Here is a 20,338-nt window from a genome sequence, read left to right on the forward strand (position 1 = left end):
ACCAGTGCTTGGTGGAAAGCTTCATTCCTGGGGCCCCAGTTCGCTGGGGCAAGTTTATAGGAAATGATTCCAAAGGGGCCGCCAAAAAATGACTACAGGTAACCTTGAGGCTATGTCTGGGGGCGCCTGGGTGGCTCAGGTGGTTAAGCGTCTGACTTCTTCAGCTCAGGTCACGATCTCGCGGTTCGTGAGTTCGAATCCCACGTCAGGTATCAACACAGGAAAATAACTCTCTGAGATGTGGTAGGACAAGATTTGTGGTAATTGGAGATAAATCTGACCCAAAGGGGAGGTCTAACATAGGAGGGAGCTCTCTCCGCTGTCAAGAAGACACATAGAACGGCGCAAGACACATGTTGGAGAACATGCAGTAACATACACAGAAAGGACACATGGCCGTTGTCAAAAGGGGGTAAATATGGGGGCGCCTGGGTGGCTCAGTCAGTTAAGCGTCCGACTTCGGCTCAGGTCATGATCTCACCGTTCATGGGTTTGAGCCCTGCATCAGGCTCTGTGCTGACAGCTAGCTCAGAGCCTGGGGCCTGCTTCAGATTCTGTGTCTCCCTCTCTCTCTGACCCTCCCCCGCTCATGCTGTCTCTCTCTCTCAGAAATAAATAAAACATAAAAAATTTTAAAAAAAATAAAAATAAAAATAAAAGGGGGTAAAAATGGATCATCCAGCCTGAAGGATTCGGCTGTTTGTCTATATATAGAAAATGAAGTGAGTGGAAGATATTTAATTCCTACTGATAAACTCTTCTCATTTTAATAACAAGCTGAATTCCTATTCTGGATGCAATTCTAAATGTAAAAAATGTGGTTGGCGAAGTACAATCGTAAGAATTTGGGGGAAGTCCCCATGTCATCTTGGCATTAAAAGAGCTGAGAAAGGAAACATGAGGTCTAGCTATACTGTGGGCTCTGAGGAAGGACAGACCTTGTCAGGATTGTTCCTCAGTGTCCTCAAACAGGCTCCCTTGGGCTTGGTACTCAATAAAAATGTACTGAATAACCTCGGCAATTTAGTATGGCCCCATGGTGAGAAACTCTGTATTGAGAATACATCAAGGGGATGAAAGAATCTTAAGAAAAGATGGAGGGACCATTATGTAACACTGTGATCAGGAGATCTGTATAAATATATATACTAGAGCCAGGGGATAGCTGGAAAAATTGGACAGAATTTGTTTCAGGTCGATGTAAAAGAAAAGTTCCACAATAATTAGAGTGAGGAATTAGGGGCTCAGAAGCAGAGCCACTACATCTTGTCAGGTTTGCTGGAAACAGGCATCTACTCCTGCCTTGGAGATAGATCCAGAGGACTGGTATGGCACTCGATAGCCCTAAAATTCTTATTTTCAATGTACAATACAGAAGATATTTTCCTGTAGTTTTAATAAGTAGTGTTCAGCTGTGTGTGAACAGATCCTAATAGTGCCTAGCTTCAGGTGTATTGTAGATCAAACTGAATTTTGTAAATTGATTTGGAAACGTACTTGTCACCCATGTAATTTAGCAAAGCAGTATCGCAGACACCACTAGCATGTAAACGAAGGACCACTTATCCACAGAGGCGATCATACATTAATTCTTTGAATTTATAAAGGCAGTCTCTGCAGAAGTTGATATCCAGATCCACAAAAAAACCCACCAACATATGAGGGATTCTAAACTTGTACTCCATAAAGCTGGATATCTGATGCTCTGTCAAAATCTGGCTCCTAAATTCTAACTTAAGAAAGAAAGCTGTAGGGGCGCCTGGATGGCTCAGTCGGTTGAGCATCCTACTCTTGATTTCAGCTCAGGTCATGATCCCAGGATTGTGGGATCGAGCCCCACAGTGGGCTCTGTGTTGAGGGTGGGACCTGCTTAAGATTTTCTCTCTCTCTCTCTCTCTGTCTGCCCCTCTCCTCTACTTGTGGCCTCTCTCTCTCTCTCTCTCAAACTCTAAAAATAAAAAATAAATTAAAAAAATAGAAAGGAAGCTGTAACAAAATGTTTATATTACAGAGTTAAATTCCTTTCCTGGATTCCAGCCTCTCTTCTAGAATTGTATAGAGTGAAATTACATGGTTTGTCAGGAGACATGGTGTCAGCAATAGCTATCAAGATTAACAACCATGAAGTTCATGAATGTGAGGTATTTTAATTGTTAAATGACTCGTTAAAGTTTATTAAAGTTTATAACGGACTACATTCGGTATACTGATAGCATTGTTAGATAGAAGGAAATACATGCTCTCACTCCTGTGATTACTTAGTAGGATTTCCCTGAGTGCTTTTCCTCCCCTCCTTTGTGTCTTTGTTCAAGTGTCACTTTACTAGTAAAGTTTTCTATCGCATCTTAAACTGTAACTTACTTCCCATATTTCCTATTCCTTGCTTTGTATTTTTCCTTCTCATTTAAAAAAAAATTTTTTTTAATGTTTTATTTATTTCTAGGAGAGAGAGACAGCGTGAGCAGGGGACGGTCAGAGAGAGAGGGAGTCACAGACTGAAACAGGCTCCAGGCTCCGAGCTGGCAGTCAGCACAGAGCCCAACGCGGGGCTCGAACCCACAAACCGCGAGATCATGACCTAAGCGAAAGTCGGACGCTTAACCGACTAAGCCACCCAGGCGCCCCTTCCTTCTCATTTTTTAATATACTGTCTAACTCTGGGGGTTTACTTTCTGCCTCTTACCCCTACTAGAAGATAAGCCCCATAAGGGAAGGCAGTACTGTCTTTGTTCCTTGCTGCATCACTGTCTATAACAGTGCCTGACGCATATAGTAGCTGTGGATGCTGAACAAATATCTGTTGAGAACACAAATGAGGGGAGCCCTCTGCAGAACTGGTTGGGCTGTGTGGTCTTTGGCTGGTTTTATCACTTCCTTCTTCTACTAACTGTAGGGAGATTCTCTTCCCTTCCTCCAATATGGTGCTAAAGTAAATGATACACAAAAGTACTTCCATCATTTTAGTAGAACAAGATAGAGAAAATCAAAATGCTGTCATTTATTAATGCAATCAGACCAGTTCTTAACAAGTATCACCCTAAGCAAATCTTCTAACTTTGCCCTACTTTCTAGATAGAATAATCCCATGCAGCAATATTATGCTGCTATGGCTACAGAGAACATTACCTTTAATAGGACCCATCATCAAATTTGACCTTTGCCAACCATTTTTCTACGCATATGCTGCTGAAATTAGGCAGGTAAGTATAACCTAAATTATTCTTAAGACCAAATCCTTCTCATAGTAAAACTCTGGTATATGAAGCAAACCCACAAAGTAGGATCACCTTTCAGTGCTCAGTCCTTACTGATCTGGGTAGGACGTTATCTTCTAGAGACACAACATAGTAATGGTCAAAAGTATTGGCTGTGGCACCATGTTGCCTGGGTTCAGACACCTCCTTGGTCTCCATCTAGGTGTGCCTCCTAAGGCAAGTCACCTGAATTTTCTGGCTTTAGTGACCTCATCAATAAAACTGGGACAACAGTAGCACTAACACTTCATAAACTTAGGTGATTAAATGAGTTAATGTGAAGAAAGTTCTTGGAGCAGAACAAGACCTGGCACATGATATCATTATTACTAGGGAATGCAGAGTATCAGTAAATTAAAGCCTTTGACCAGATGCCTCTCTACAAATCACTCTCCATTCTGAGAATGCTGATAACTTGCAACAATGTTATCTAAAAATCTAGATAGGCATTCCTTCTGCATTACTAACAACACAACTATAAAAGCCACGACTATAATGAAGATAAATTTCTTTAGGAGTATAACTTACTTTTAAAATAAGGGCAAAAGACAGAAAGAGAAATTTTCCCTAATTATTTTATTGACTTCTTTATAGTTGTACATGGTTGTAATTGTGAGTACACGTTTTCGGTCAATATTTTCTTTACTATCTTTCTCTTTTCCATTATGATTTTTCAATCTTCAATTTCTTTTACAAAGTCCTAAGAATCCAGTGCTGTATTTTTACAGTGGATATTCAATCAATAAGCAATTCAAGGCACATACCAGGTATAAATTATTACATAAAGCACCTAAAGTGAGACAAAAAATGAGTGAGCAAGTCTCTGCCCTTAAATATTAAAAAAAAAAAAAAGTTTTTAATATTCATTTTTGAAAGGGACACAGATAGAGTGTAAGGGGGGAGGGGCAGAGAGAGAGGGACACACAGATTCCGAAGCAGGCTCCAGGCTCTGAGCTGTGAGCACAGAGCCCCATGTAGGGCTCGAACTCACGAACCGTTTTATCACGACCTGAGCTGAAGTCGGTCACCTAACCAACTGAGCCACAAAGGCGGCCCTACCCTGAAATAATTTACATAGCCAATTAGGAGCGGATGCTTAAACTAGAAAAGTCAAAATATACATATTTTACAGAATCACAAGAAACGGAGGGAAGGCTCCTATTCACTTGATACAGAATCGAGGTTAAGAATATCTTTAAGAGGAACACCTGGGGTGGCTCAGTCGGCGGAGGGTCTGATTCAGCTCAGGTCATGATCTCATCATTCGCAGGTTTGAGCCCCACACCAGGCTCCCTGCTGTCAGCACAGAGCCCGCTTTGGGTCCTCTGTCCCCTTCTCTCTGCCCCTGCCGTACTTGAGCTCTCTCTCTCTCAAAAATAAATAAACGTTACAAAAGAACAAAAACAGTACTTTTAAGAATTAGAAGAGACATGTCACGCCCCTTGCATGATATAGTATTTCTCCCAGGTGTAGCTGTGTGAGGAGGGTGCTCGGAAAGAAGAAAGGGAGACAAGAAGGCTTAGGGGCATGTTCAGCAAGTGACCCTGTGTGACCAAGAGCCAATATAAGTGACAATTTGAGAAAAATAAGGGGAAAGGTCAGTCTGGGTTACACTGAGGAGAGCTGAAGAGTCTGGAATTCACTTAGGAAACAATATGGGGTCGGTCAGTCGCACTTTTGAGCAAGAAACGACAGGACCAAAGTTCCATCCGGGGAAAATTCTTCACGGTGGAATCCAAAATGAGCTAGAGGAGAGAGGGCCAGGATGCACAGTCTGCCTGCCTATTTCCCCAAATCCACAGTGAGCCTTGCTCTTTCTGGCCACCTCGCACAGGAGCCCCTGCACCTAAGGTCTGGAGTCTGTGGGGACCACTCCCCAAAACCCATATACTGCCTTCTACTCTATACAGTGAGTTTACGTCCTGAATCCCTTGGTAACTTCCTGTCCTACTTACTGACTCTATTCTCTGGAAAAAAAGAAAAAAAAAAAAAAGAAAAGGATGGGAGTTCTGTTTGAGTTTTCCTGATTCCCATACCAGGTACCATCTGCCTGTGAATACTCCCACCTACGTAAAAAACGTGCTGGTTACTAAGACTCGCCTGGATTTCCCACTCTCCTTCTCCTGGATGCTCTGTTACTCTACTTTATTGGGCGGAACCCAGGACATTTTGCTATGAAATACCCACTGTTCTATTTGCCTGGTCTGACACTTGGGAAGTTGTCATTGTGGTTACTCTGGGGTTCCTGACAGCCCCTGGCATCCTGAACTTTCTCCATCAGCCTCACCAGCTGGGTCAGGTTCCCCTGTGGGGAGGTTTACTGCCAGAACCTCACCTCTCCCTACCTTCTCTCACATTCGGTAGGTTTCTATAGCTAGTACAGCCAATATCTAAATACAGCAAAGAGGCTACCTGCAATAATACAGTGATGAGGACCAAACAATGGGGACTGAGAGGAAAGGCTAATGGTAGAGACCTTGCACTAGAAGAAAACACATGAAAGGTTTTGGAACTAATGGAATGTAGAAGATGGTAAGAGGCAAGGAAAAATCAGAGGACTCCATGGTTCAAAGTAAGGATAACAAAGAAAGCCATGTCTGCAACAGCATGGATAGCTGGGATTGCCAAGGGATCTGTTTTGCTTTGGAATGTATTTTGTACATAGTACTTTTCCATTCCCTCTTCCCTCACTCTGTGCTCATTCATAGCATCGATGAGTAGTTTACCACTTTAGAATGAAAGCTCCAGGAGAGCAGGTACCTTGCTTACTCACTCACCAAGAATACCCATCTCCAGAACAGTGCATGGCATACCTCACATTTTCAGTGCAGATATATGTAGAACTTAGGAATTGACCTGGGGTAACACGCACTCCTCAGGCATTGCTACCCATCAAGTGCTTGGGTAGATGTGGCTAGGTCTTGGTTGGAGACTTAGTTTGAAAGACGTGAGAAGAGATGAGAAGAGCACGTTCAAAGAAAGAGAAGAGTTAAGACACACAGCAAATTCCCTAAAAGGTTTAGGGGATGTGAGAAGCAGGAAAAGGAGGGGAAGGAAGGGTAAAGAGAGAATGAAAAGTCAAAGACAAGCAATATAATAATGTCATTTGTAAATCAAAGAAGGACTAACCAGTGATGGCTTATGTTGCAGAGTTTGGAATGGATGACCATGAGAGAGTGACATGAAATTTCCTGGTTGGGAGGTCTGGAATGTCATCAGTGGACTGCTGGACACGGGCATGTGGCAGAGGGAAAGGAATGACCCCAAGGAGAGAACGTGGGCGCAATGACACAGGCTGTATTTTCAAGACGTTTGGTCTTTTTTTTGGGGGGGGGGGTGGAGGAGGGAGGATGCAAGCAGAAGAGAGGGGCAGAGGGAAAGAGAGAAAGAATTCTAAGCAGGCTCCCTGCACAGTGTGGAGCCCAGCGTGGGGCTCAATCCCATGACCCTGGGATCATGACCTGAAAAGAAATGAAGAGCTGGAGGTTCAACCAACTGAGCCACCCAGATGCCCCAAGATATTTCTCTTAATAGTAACAGACTATGCAGAAGTTAGAGAAACAACTGTGTGTAGACAGGGGATTTGTTTGTATTCTTAGCTTTGGGGAGAAAGAAGCATAATTAAAGATCCAGAGGGAGGAGCCTTAGCCACTACCCCCACTCCACTCCCAGAAAAACAGATAGAAAAAAAAAAAAAAAGGAAGAAATGATTATATAGGAAAAGAAGTAAATGACAATTTGAGTTCTAAAAACACAGAAGGGATGTAACTATAAAGAGCAGAGAAGGGCTCTCTCACTCAGATGATGACAAGAAGCACTGGGGGAAAATAAATGGAAAGAGGACTATTCACCTATACTAGCACCTAACAGCCTACGGTCCAGCCTAAACAGAGTTGAAGATACAGGAAACTTTCCACTTTAAAATAAGGCCAGAGAACATGAAATCAGGGCACAGGCCCAGACAAGATGGCCTTCCAAAATAGAGTTGACAGCCAAGGACCACCAAAGCAGGCAGAGGATAGTACCCTTCTTCTATTTCTTCTTCTTCCTCTTCTTTTTTTTTTTAGATTTTTATTTTTAAGTAATCCCTACACCCAACGTGGGGCCCAAACTCACAACCACAAGATCAAGAGTATCATGCTCCACTGAATAAGACCCTTCTTAACTATCACCACCATAGGATTACAATGGCATTTATTACAGTGGCATTGATAAATCAGTGTTGCATCTTATACATACTAAACATTCCTACAACAGAAACCCAGACTAGTATAAGTAGTATTAATCACTACATAGTGAAACACAGTAAGATTCATATCCATGCAATTATAATACCAGGAGCTTAGGAGAAGGAAAAACAAAGAAGATTTATTATCCTTGGAAGAAATGTAACTTCTTTCAGATCCCGACATATCGTGGGATGTGCCTACGGTATACTTTATAGTTTACCAGACAGTGCATGGCCTTGGTCATATCCAAACAATTAGATTTCATTGTTTGAGAGAATTTATTAAAGAAGAAAACACCTTTCTCTTGGTTATTTCCAAATGCATCAGTTTTCCTGAAGACATGACATCCTTCCTCAATGTGAATGAAACATATATATTATTTTGTGTCTCCCTGTATTTTTAGCCTTTAATGGTATACTTCATAAAGCTCAGCATTAAAATAAGCACATGTTTAAAGTGAAAATAAAATACTTTATATTGGGACAGTTGATAACATGAAATTCAAGTAAAACAATATTAGTAATATGGGTTTAAAAAGAAATGACACAAAAAGTGTAGGTGATAAATTCACAAAGAATTGTTAACATATCTATTTGGCTTGTTTTTATTCTATGTCTATATTTTATTCTATGTCTTGTATTTTACTTATTGATGCAAAAAAAAAAAAAAAAAGAGAGACATCTAATAACCTTTTCAGGTTTTTAATGCACTTTGGTAGTCTTTAGGAGCTAGGAATACAGTATCCACAAATAACTCCTTGGAGCTAACAAATCCTTTGTGACTCTGAAAAGAAAACAGAAGGCAAAGATGGGTAGGCTATTCTCAATAAAGATGAGATAACATAAAATAGCACTTGATGCCTGTTTAAAATGATTTATCTTAAATATTCAGGGTTACAGACCCTCTACTGTTAAAATAATGAAAAAGAGATGACAATGAAAAGTGACGGATAATTTCTTTGTAGCTGTCTTTTCTACATTAGGGAGAGAGAAGTGAGTAGCCTAGATTCAAGTAAAGGGCAAACTAGACAAATGAAGACACTTCCTTCCATCCTCCCTTCTCAGTATCTTCTTACTACTCCTGTCTGGAGCCCTACTCCCATCTTGGGTAGCCATGGTAACCTGAAGAGCCATATTCTCTCAGTGCATAGGGAAATGCAAGAGCGGGACACTTAGGAAGATCAGTATGGTTCCATTCACAACTGAAGAACAAGGGAGAACAAGATACCAAGCCAGGGATTAGAGGGAGACAACAGAATCTGGAACTGAAAGCACCTTAGAATTCAACTCTAACTCTGATCTGACTTGCTCAAGGTCACACGGCACCTAGGTGGCAAGGACAATATCAGAACCCAGGTGTCCTCACTCAGCACAGCACACTGTTTACTTCCCACTGTCTCCTCATCCCAGAAGTCAATTAGAAACTACAGAAAATTTAATAACCAAGCTAATCTTATTTCCCCCTAAACCAAATCTCTTTTTTTTCTATCTTTTCATTATAGAAATTTCCAATACCGCCAAGTAGAGAGGTAAGAATAATAAACCCCATGTACCCATTGCTGAGCTTAAACAATTACCAACTTGTGGCCAGTCTTCTTTCATCCATACTCACATCACCTCCAGGATTATTTTGACATGAGTCCCAGATATAGTATCATTATTTCTTTTTAAACATTAAGTGCTCAAAGAAGTTATATAGCTACACATGCATTAGAGACAATTTCGTTAGGAAGCTTTGGTGTCCCTATTCCATACCCTTGTGCTATTTGAGGTACTTTCTGTCTTTCTTTTTTTAAAGATTTTATTTTTAAGTAATCTCTACACCCAATCTGGGACTCAGGCGCACAGCCCTGACATCAAGAGTTGCACACTCTACTGACTGAGCCAGCCAAGTGCCCCTGAGGTATTTTCTATTTTATTTCATTGCCCTAGAACTAAAGGCCAACTCTTCGGTCAGCACAGACCAGTAAGATACGCTCTGTGACCCTGCATACACTGACAATATTAACCTCGGGGCAATGAGGAATTCTGATGAAGGGATTGTATTAGGCAACAAGCAGGGAGAGAGTTGAACTTACATCATGAGATAAATGCCTTTCTACCTTAAAGATAATCCCACTGATATCAGACACTTGTTTAAATTGGACTTAACTCTGGCCTGAGATTAAAGCCCATTTCTTCTGTGAGTCCACATGAAAGGTACCAAATAATGTAATTCTTAAAGTATAACAAACCCACAAAATGATTATAATAAATCTTCACTCCAGTAGTGATATGACTCTCTTAGGAAAGAAACCATTTATATGTCCTAAAGGCATGATGAAAATTTTAAATTTAACAATAAATACAGCAACACTTTGACTTCAAAATTTAAATTTTGCCCACAGAACAAATACATTCCAAAAAGACATTTAAAAGTTTCTAAAATTAACAAACAGGATTGTACTGGTAGAACTAAGCAGATAGATAATAGTGTAGGTGTGTGTAAATGGATACTTTCGCTACCATGTTGACCATTAACATTTCCACCTCTAATTTTCTATTTCAACTCTCTCTTCCTCCACACTAGTTTTCTGTATGAATTTACAAGTATATATTTAAAAACAGAATATATTAGAAAATCAGTGAGTGGAAAAGGAGGCGAATCAAAACTCTTAGGTTGTTTCATCCTAACTACTTTCATTTCAAATATGGATTCCCCCCCACCCCCCATGGGGAAAAAAACCTTACAAGACACAACTTTTTATCTTGTCAAAGATTTAACAATTTATCTTTTAACAAAGTTCTAATATCCATACCTGCTGAGGTTTCTCTGAATTTGTCACTGGTCTTCTTTTTCCTCCATTTCCAAGGCTTAAAGATTTTACCGATGGTGGAGAGTTTCCCCTTCCTCTTGAAGGGAGGTGTTTGGGAGCCTGCTGTTGGACCATCTGAGTTTGCTATGGAAGCTTTGTCTAGTCCATCAACTGTATAAAGAAAAATAAAGTCAGAGAAAAGCTGTAATAAAAGTTTGAAACGACATCATGTGTTTCTTCCTGTACTGTAATAGCAAGCATGGCCGCTTTAATTGGAATCTCACATAAAGTTTATTTTCCCCTGCTTCCCAGCAGGTAGAACTCCCCTGATCTAAATCAGTAATTCAGTCAGTCAGAAATTACGGCCCCCGCAGATAATCATTTTGGGGAAAAAGAAGAGAAGCGAGAGACTTACATACTGGCTAGGGCCAGACAAATAAGGGACTGTGACACACAGATGATGCCATCTGCAGCAACTACATCAATATTTTGTGAAGGAATAGAATATTCTGCGTAGTAAAACCTTGGTTTGTGAGCCTAATCCATTCCAGAAACATGCTTGTCATCCAAAGCACTTGTATATCAAAGTGAATTTCAAGAACGCTTGGCTCAGTTGGGATCTTGTGACATTCAGTGTCACATTCGTATTGCAAGACACTGCTTGTTTATGAAGTTAAAATCTGTTAGAAATGGGGGGCGCCTGCGTGGCTTAGTCAGTTAAGCGTCCGACTTTCGTTCAGGTCATGATCCCGCGGTTCGTGGGTTTGAGCCCTGCGTCGGGCTCTGTGCTGACTGCCAGCTCAGAGCCTGGAGTCTGTTTCAGAGTCTGTCACTCCCTCTCTCTCTGACCCTCCCCTGCTCACGCTGTCTCTCTCTCTCTCTCTCCTAGAAATAAATAAAACATTAAAAAAAAATTTTTTTTAATTAAAAAAAATTGTTAGAAATGTTTACTTCTCTTGCGGAACACTTGCAAAACAAGTTACTTGCAATCCAAGGTTTCACTGTATTCCTAAAATTGAATTTCCTCAAAAGGCTAGTATGACATTCTCAGTAATGAATATTACAGTTATGGTATAGTTAAAACCATAGCTTCTCCTCCACAAAATTAAACGGAGTGCCAAGAAGCTAAATTCTAATTTCAGTACTAAAATTATCTTTTGCTCCTATTAAAAAAAAAAAGGGTTTCAGCTTCATATAAACTGGTAATTTTCACTAACAACAAGAAATGTGTGGAAAGGTGGCTATCATGTGTGATAGAACTTTAGTGTCTTAATCATTTTATTAATTAGAAAAAGGCCCCAAACCCTAAGTTGTCTTGCATGATGTTCAGAACAGAAGGAAGACAATGATGGCTTATGTTATTCCAACCATTACATTTGAACGACAAAAAATTGGAAGCAGCCCAGAATGGATAAATTATGGTATTGTTCATGCAATGAAATAACACTCAGCAGTAATAATGATAAAAACCCACTGACATATTCATACAAATACATGAATGTATCTCAAAAACATTGTGCTGAGAAAAAGCCAAACACAACAGAATACATACTGTATGGTTCCATTTATATGAAGTTCTAAAGGAGCCAAAATGAATTTATGACAATAACAAAAAAAAAAAAGAAAGAAAGAAGAAAATCAGAACAGAATCAGTTGCTTCTTGGAATGAGATGGAAGTAAGAATTGAAGAGAACTTACTGGGGTGACTGAAATTATCTCAATAAGGGATAGATCATGCAAAACTCATCAAATGGTAATTTTGATATTGTTCATTTTACTTTATATAAAATTTACCTCTAAAGAACCCATAAATAAATAGTGAAGTCCAATTAATGATATGCATGCTGATATGTTTAGAGGTAAAGTGTACTGATATCCATCAAAAATAATTAATAGGGGTGCCTGGGTGGCTCAGTCAGTTAGGCATCCAACTCTGGATTTCAGCTCAGGTCATGATCTCGTGGTTTGTGAAATCGAGCCCCATGTTGGCTCTGTGCTAACAGCACGAGTCTGTTTGAGATTCTTTCTTTCTCCCTTTCTCTTTGCCCCTCCCCCACTCAGGCGCGCGCGCGCGCACACACACACACACACACACTCTCTCTCTCTCTCTCTCTCAAAAAAAATTAACTCTAAAAAAAAACTAATGGACAGATAGATGGAATGAATAGAGAGATAAATACAATAAAGTAAAATAGAGCAAAACATTAAGTGTTGAATCTGGGGTGGATACATGGTGATTAACTGTGTAATTCTTTCATCTTCAAGACATTTGTAAGAAAATATTGGGAAAAACAAAAGAAAAATTGAATGGCAAGGACTTCTGCTTACAAGAAGATAGAGTAGACTCACTTTTTCCTATTCCTTCTGCTAAATGCAACTTAAAAACCTTGGACGCTTCTTATAAAATAAACGTTTAAGACTTTGTAAAGTGAAAAGCAAGTAGATCACCCTGAGACCTCAGGACCCAAGAAACAACATGGAGGTAAGACCCCTGGGGTTTCTTTTTGTCTCATATATACCAGACTTGTAGCTGAAGCAGTCACCAACCTGGAAACAACATCAGGCATAGACCAAAAAGCCTCAACAAAAGCCTACTCTCTCTAGTCAAAAGAGGAAAAAGGGACAGCCTAGAAAGATGGAAAATTTTTAGACAAGAACTGCTCTACTCCAGCTAAATACCACAGAAGAAACTATGACCATCAATGCCAGCAAAGGCTGAGTGTGGAGACTAGACATCTACCCTCACAAAGCTCTAACAAGAAGCCCCAACTCATCTGTCAGAGAGATGTCAAGAAAGACAAAGTATGGAGTCAGGACCTTCATGTCTACCAGATGGCGACGAACCATCCTCTACAGTGTCAGTAGACACCGTGTGGGAGCCTGGACTTCTATCTCTACCCAGCAGTAACAAGTGTCTCTCTTCCTCCCTACCTGCAAATATTGGGGTGCTATCAAACCACTGCCCAGTGGGAACAAGACCACCTCTATCTACCATGGTATGAGTGGAGACCACACAGAGATCTGGAAATACCACCATTCTCAAAAGTAATGATGAGCATCCCTCGCCCCCCATTTCTACCATAAGGCATGAGGATGAATGGAAAAGCTGGCTTTGACCTCTACCTGGCAGTAATGAGGTGGCACCCCTCCTCCCATTGCTGGAAAGATGGCAGACAAAGCCAGTTTAAAAAAAAAGGATTCAATAAGATTTTGAGTCCCATAATAAAAAAATGTCTACATGTCAATCAAAAATCAGTTGGTTAAGAGTCCGACTCTTGGTTTTAGCTCAGGTCATGATCTCGTGGTTTGTGAGTTCCAGCCCCGAATTGGTGCTGTCAGCACAGAGCCTCCTGAGATTCTCTCTCTCCCTCTCTCTGTCTCTCAAAATAAATGAACTTAAAAAAAAAATTTTTTTTAAATCACTTGACATACCAGAACTAGAAAAATCTTAAACTGAATGAAAAGAGATCATCAACATACACCAACACCTAAATACTTATGAGCATTTTCCAAAAAAAAAAAAAAAAAAAAAAAGATAAATTCCATTCTTCCCTCTAGTGATATCTATTCTAATTTTAGGTAGAAGAAATGCAAATCCTGCAGTGACTGATTCTTCCATATATGTTTCCTGACCCTATGTTACCCTACTCATACTGGCCAAAGCACAAGCAGAGAGAAATATCGGACAGACTGATTTGGAAGCTAAGCCAGAGTGAAAATGTAAAATCCTTATTTACTTAACTTCCACTCTAGTCCAACCACCTTCCTCAAAGAAGGGGTAAGTCTAGAGAGGAACAATGTGTATAGTGTTTCTTCTTTTTTGAGATTTTATGCTGAAGGGCTTAATTTTGAACAATTTAAATGTTGTGAAACATATAAGGGCTGACTATCACAAACATAGGAATGAGAGTCTACATCTCAAATTTGCCTCTGTGGCTATAGACACACATCTACTTCCCATTTTCTTCCAAGCCACATACCCCGTTCCCTGACACTCCATAAAAATTCTGCTTTTGATATAAACCATTTTAGAATAATCTTCTTTTTCTACTAAAAACAAAAATAAACAAAAGTTACATAATTCTCTAGATGACAGATGGGGAGACTCAGTGAGTGAAGAATTAAAGCGTTAATGTTAAGTTCACAGCTGCATAAGAAATTAATTGCTGTTATCTTTCTTTATGATGCATTTACAGTTCCAGTCTTTATCTCTACTCTGGAAAGGGCCTGGGCCAGTGCCAATGACCACAGCAGTGCACACATAGGCATATCTTTTTTCTGACTGAATACATTCACCTGTAATTTTGTAATTGTCAGGTTAGTAGAGCAAACCACGTTTGCAATTAGGAACCATATGATGGCACAGATGGCCACACTCCATTGTACTTCTCTTAAATCATGAATGTGTAGGGGATTTTCATCTGCTTTTGAGTAGTATGAACATAATATAAACCCTCTTCTCTCCTCCAAACACCTTGGACACTGCCAATTCCACTGAATTTTGCATTTACATGCAGAGAACAACAAATTGCTAGGTAAATCCCAGATGAAAGCCTAAATTTCCTGACTGTTTTGAAGGTTAACTGTGATCAACTTTTATGATACAAAGAATATCCTGTTCTTCATCAGAAGTTTCTTTTTCACACTTGAGATCAGCATTCTAAACTACATAAAATATTTTAGATCTTTAAATATTTTAATACTGTGAAATACAATCATTAGCTGTTCTAAAACATACATTTTAAATAACAGCTAGGTCTATCGTCCCACTGAAAGGAGCTTATGACTAACAGGACTTCTCCACGTCACCAACTGGTGAGAATTCAGAGAATATAGGCAGGTTTTATTTTTCATTTAAACAGAAATGTATCAAATAGGCAGCTAATAGTAATGTACCAATGCTCTGTTCCTTGGTTGTAACAAATTTATGCTACTGATAAGTGAGATGAACAATAGAAGAAATCAAGTAGGGGGTATGTGAGAACTCTCTGTACTATCTTTGCAACTTTTCTACAAATTTAAAACTATTTTAAAGTTTTATCTATTTAGAGAGAGAGAGAGAGAGAGAGAGCATGCACACACAAGTGGAGGAGGGGCAGAGAGGAGAGAAAGAATCCCAAACAGGCTCCCACTGTAATTGCAAAGCCCAATGTGGGGCTCAAACCCATAAACCACGAAATCATGACCTGAGCCAAAATCAAGAATGGATGCCCTAGTGACTGAGCCACCCAGTTGCACCTAGAACTATTTTAAAGGAAAGCATTCATTTTTTATAAATATGACATTAGCTAGCATGAAGGTGTATGGGGATGAAGATTTAAGAGATTCTTAAGGGTGAGAGTTATCAGCTGAAGGGAACCCTTAGTGGGTACCGCCTTTTACTAACAGTAAACATTTCTACATAAAGACGTTTTTGGAAGTTAATACGCTTTAGAATTGCCCATCTTTCTCTCTAAAATCTCTTTTTGTCAATATTTTCAATTCCTAGTATTTTATCACTAAGAGGTATTTACAGGTCATCAAATTACTATTTCAGCACTTTTTAGCACACAATAGACCCAAATAAAGGTAACTGATAATCAAAATCTTTCAAAAGGGTAGATAATGGGATTTGAAAAATGGTGTCAGGAAGTATTCACCCTTGCTTACTGTGAGACCATACAGAGAGGAGATCCAAACATACCCCCAATACTCTCTCTCTCTCACCACGCTGGGATTGGAATCTAACACAGAAGGACAGCTCTGGGAATGAAAAGGTTCTTTGTTCTTTATTTTTAAATCATTAAAGCTGAACTGTTTTCAGTAATAGAATTTTATTTAGGAATCAAAGTAAATTTAAAGAACTGAAACTTATTTCATGACAACTGAGGACACGTTTTTATCCATTTTTTCCCCTACACTCATGGGGACGGGAGGAGAGCGAATGGCCCGAGTCAGGAACAGAAATCCCATCACTCATGCTGGTGTGAAAGGTCTGATGAACAAGTACCCCGCAATGAACCAGCCACTGACCCACCTTGGCTTTCATTCTCTCCTGAAGGTGGCAATTAGTAAGCACTAACTGATAATCACTAATTTTTACTGAGCATTTACTGCCTGCCAGGCACTGTGCTATTTGCTCATGCTAATTCTCACAATAGCTCTGAGATAGAGGTTATTAGTCCCATTTTGGAAATGAGAAAGGTGAGAGTCACAGAGACTAAATATCTAGCTCAGTATTTGGCAATGTGTGTGTGTACGGGGGTGGGTTTCATAGAGAGAAAGACTAAATAAAGATTTATTGACTAAATTATATGATTGATAATGATTAAGTATTTTCCTCGCGTGACACACTTGGTGTGGGTGGTGGGGCTTGGATTTTAGTCAGAAAACAATCCTGTTTCAACTGCGTGGCAAGGCGTGTTTTAACTCGGGGCTATTGAACCCACCATGAAGGTACTGGGAGATCACTGACAGTGAGACAGGATTCTCACCCTCAGGGAGCTAACAGGATGGTTGGGGAAGCAGGTGTGATCAGTGCTCGGGGCAATGACAGCCAGGTGGGGAGGCCCGGTAACAAGGGGTAAGGCGGCAGAGCCCAAATGTGGAAGCCCTGAGGGGAGCAGCAAATGCAGACTGAGGTGACTGGGGAACTGTTTCACAGGGAGTAAGAGACTTGACCTTGACGAGGGGGGGGACCAAAAAGATGAGATGACTTTTTGCTGGAAATCAAGGAAGGAACAGCCCAAACGTTGATCAAATCAAGGATGGCTGATCTTTAAAAAGTAAAGCCAAGAAAAACGTTCTCATTGCTATTCTGCTGGGCTCAGAACAGATACATGATACGTACTTACGGGAAAAAATGAAAGCAAATTTATAAGGTCATGTTTGAACATGTGAAAGGGTTAAATGTGAAAATTTTTTGAAAGGAGCTAGAGAATTCGTGAACTTACTATATATTAATGTATATACCATTACTTAAAAAATCTGAGAATAATGCAATTTTAGAGTTAGAAAAAAATCTTGATTGGTGCAGGAAAAAACTGCTTTTCATCAGCTGACAGTTTAAAAAATAGTCAACATTAAGGTGGGAATCGTTGCTAAAAATAGTTTTTAAATTATTTAGCCATCATCTTTTAAACCCATTTAGAATAAAAAGATAGGATGTAAACAAGAAATAGAATTTAAAGAAAAAGAACAGAATGTGAAAAACACTGCTATCAATAGAGGAAAAAGAAGGAATACTAATCTCCCTGGAGGAGGATTGCTCTCATAACTTGATTCTGTATTTGCCAATTTCCAGTCCTCTAAAACTTGAAAAGAGCTATGTTATATCAAGGGACGTGGAGTAAGATTAGTCATTCAAATTAATACTATGGAGCTTTTTCAAAATAATTTTTAGTATACATACATATAGGAAAAGAATTTATATAAGCAATCACCATCCAGTTCCAAGTCTAGAATCATTTCCAGACCCAGGAACTTCCTTGTGCTTCCCAATCAATACCCATCTTCTCCCATCCCCCAAATAATCACTGTTTTTACCCCTGTTACCACTGATTTGAGTTACCTGTTCTTGAACTTCAACTTAGTGGAATTATACAGCATACCTTTTGTTCCTCTCCTTTTTCATTGAATTCTATGTCTGTGACGTTCATCTAAACACATGAGCTATCCAAAGCAAAGCTCCCTGGCTACAAAATGGAAATCTGCTGTCTTAGCAAGACCTGAGATGACAGAGCCCTTGACAATGATGAGCTTTATGCACAGCTCTTCTATTTAGAAAGGATATCATTACTAATTTCTTTATGTGGAAGATGCAAATAGCATCTCCTTTGCTTTACCAGATCTGTGGGAAATCCAATGTCTTTTGAGATTGACCTGAAACTGTACTAAAGTGGAAGCTCACGTATGCAAGATTAAAGAAGGAGAAGCACTTTATTTTCTGTAAATAATGACAGCTTTATGTTTATTCTTACTCTGCATATTAGGGTACGCAGCAGTTCTGAGCTGTGCAATTCACGGAAACACTTGAGTATGACAGTATCCGTTCTGGGAATTACAACTGTGTTTACTACAAGGGTTCTACATTATCCCACACATATTAAAAACCTATATGTAAAAAAACCGAGACCTAAGAAGACTATGGGACTTTCCAAATCATTAACTAATGGCAAAGACATAATCTAGGTCATGTGATTCCTGATCAGGGCTTTTTTCCCCACTCTGTGATTCTGTCCTCATTGGAATATGACTGGTGAGCCAGAAGCACCTCCTACTAGCTCCAAAGGAGCAGTAAGGCTCTTTCTGTAGAGCAAAAAGCAAAGATATTGTGCAATCAGAAAAGGCAATGAATCTCAAGTTAATGTCCTGGGTTTTAAGCATCCAACTGGAATAGTTAACTATAAGCCAAGAAGAGAATTGGGTCCCAAGCCCTGTGACCTTTGAAAAGGACCCCAATATTTCATTGCTGAAATGAGGAGACTAGGTTACATGATCTCTAGACTCCTTTCCAACTTTAAACATGCTATGATTCTCATACTGATTTGTGCTGAATGTATCGATCTTACAGGCCACAGTAAGACATGTTCTAAGTGCTTTATGAATATTGCCTCATTAACTGTCAACACAACTCTGTGAAGTGGGTGCTATTAGCATTCCCACTTCATGAATGAGGAAGGTGAGGCCCAGAGAGAACCAAGTAATTTGCCCAAGGCCACAAAACTGGTATATGGGATTCAAAGTCAATAGTTTGCCTCCAAAGAGTATCCTCTGTACAAAATGGGACAGAGGGACATGGGTGGGAATAGAGCTCTACTTTAAGAGAAGGCAAGACATAAACCCTAATGAATAAAAACTCAGTTCTACCTCCAACCACTTCCTTGGACTAATCCAAAGAATTAGAGCAGGTACTATTTTGTGACTTAAACAATGCCCAGTGTCTTCCCAGGTAACTTCATGCTGGTTGCAGACACACAGTGTGCTCTTCACTGATATTAACTATGGTCTTTTGACTGCACGTAATCCTTATTTACCATAGTATTAATTTTAGGCATTTGATATCATCAGGTTTTTAACTTGTTTTTCTAATGGAGGCAGCCATTATTTTTAAACCCCCATGGGGAAAAGCTACTAAAGACTTCCATCTGTCTGCAAGCACCAACAAAGAATTTCAGAGCTTCAACTTATGACCGATAGGCCTGCTGAATGAGTATGTTTGTCCAGCTGTATGACATCCTGGTGCTCTGACATGCACAACAGCCCCTAGACTTGCTACAGGATATTTAACAGATTAAATAATATCACTCGTATCAGGGCCCTGAAGAAACTCTGATTGAGTAGAAAAAGGATCGCTTTGCAAAAGGAAAATCACTTTTATTGGGAAGTAAATGCATTTCAAGTTTCAAATGCCACTGTTATCACAATAAGCAAAGAGTTCTGTCTATGAACACGTTTGATGGCTCTGCTTGGGAATAGCAAGAACTTTGCTGCAGAAGTGAAAACTAAGAAGAAAGGAAACAACCAACATTCAACTTTCCTTCTCCTACCCTAATCATCTCTTATAACTCCCTGAGTCTGAGTGGGGAGCAGGTCACGGCGTGTGGAGGTTACACCGTGTTTGTGCAAATGAAGAAAAGGTAGACACATCTCCAATGGGCAAAAGACCAACCAAGAGAATTTGACCTCCTCTATGTTAAGATAATGACCACTCAGTTTGCTGAGCGTGGGCACAGGGATGCAACTCAAGGGGAGAAACGGGCAGACCTTATGGATAAGGTATAAAACTAAATCAAATGAAATTTTATATTAACTAAGTGGCTAAATTCTGCCTGAGCAGAATTATGAAATATTTCCCATTGTGGATGAATGTAACACAAGTAATAATAAAATAACACAATAAGTCTGGACCAACATCTTTAGGTTAAAAAGCTGGTGGATAAATAAGAGGCTTGAGAATCCACATATAATGTGATAACTCTGTCTATAGTCCAGCAGTCCCCTGGCAGTCACCCCAAGTCACCAAGCTGGTATCTGTGAAGAGAACGGTGGCCACACGCAGAATTCCAGACTACCTACCCAAG

General features: G+C 39.8%; 1 protein-coding gene across 3 annotated transcripts in view; it reads right to left on the reverse strand.

The window, feature by feature from the left end:
* PHACTR2 (phosphatase and actin regulator 2) overlaps positions 1–20,338 on the reverse strand; it is a 130,799-nt gene that overhangs the window by 89,238 nt on the left and 21,223 nt on the right. For all 3 annotated transcript variants that reach the window (XM_039230885.1, XM_039230884.1, XM_039230886.1), the window contains exon 2: positions 10,281–10,448. In XM_039230885.1, the coding sequence (XP_039086816.1) occupies positions 10,281–10,448 (168 nt within the window). The remainder of the gene's footprint in view (positions 1–10,280; positions 10,449–20,338) is intronic.

This window comes from Hyaena hyaena, unplaced genomic scaffold (genome assembly GCF_003009895.1).
Source record: "Hyaena hyaena isolate Hyena2069 unplaced genomic scaffold, ASM300989v1 scaffold_52, whole genome shotgun sequence".
NCBI lineage: Eukaryota > Metazoa > Chordata > Mammalia > Carnivora > Hyaenidae > Hyaena > Hyaena hyaena.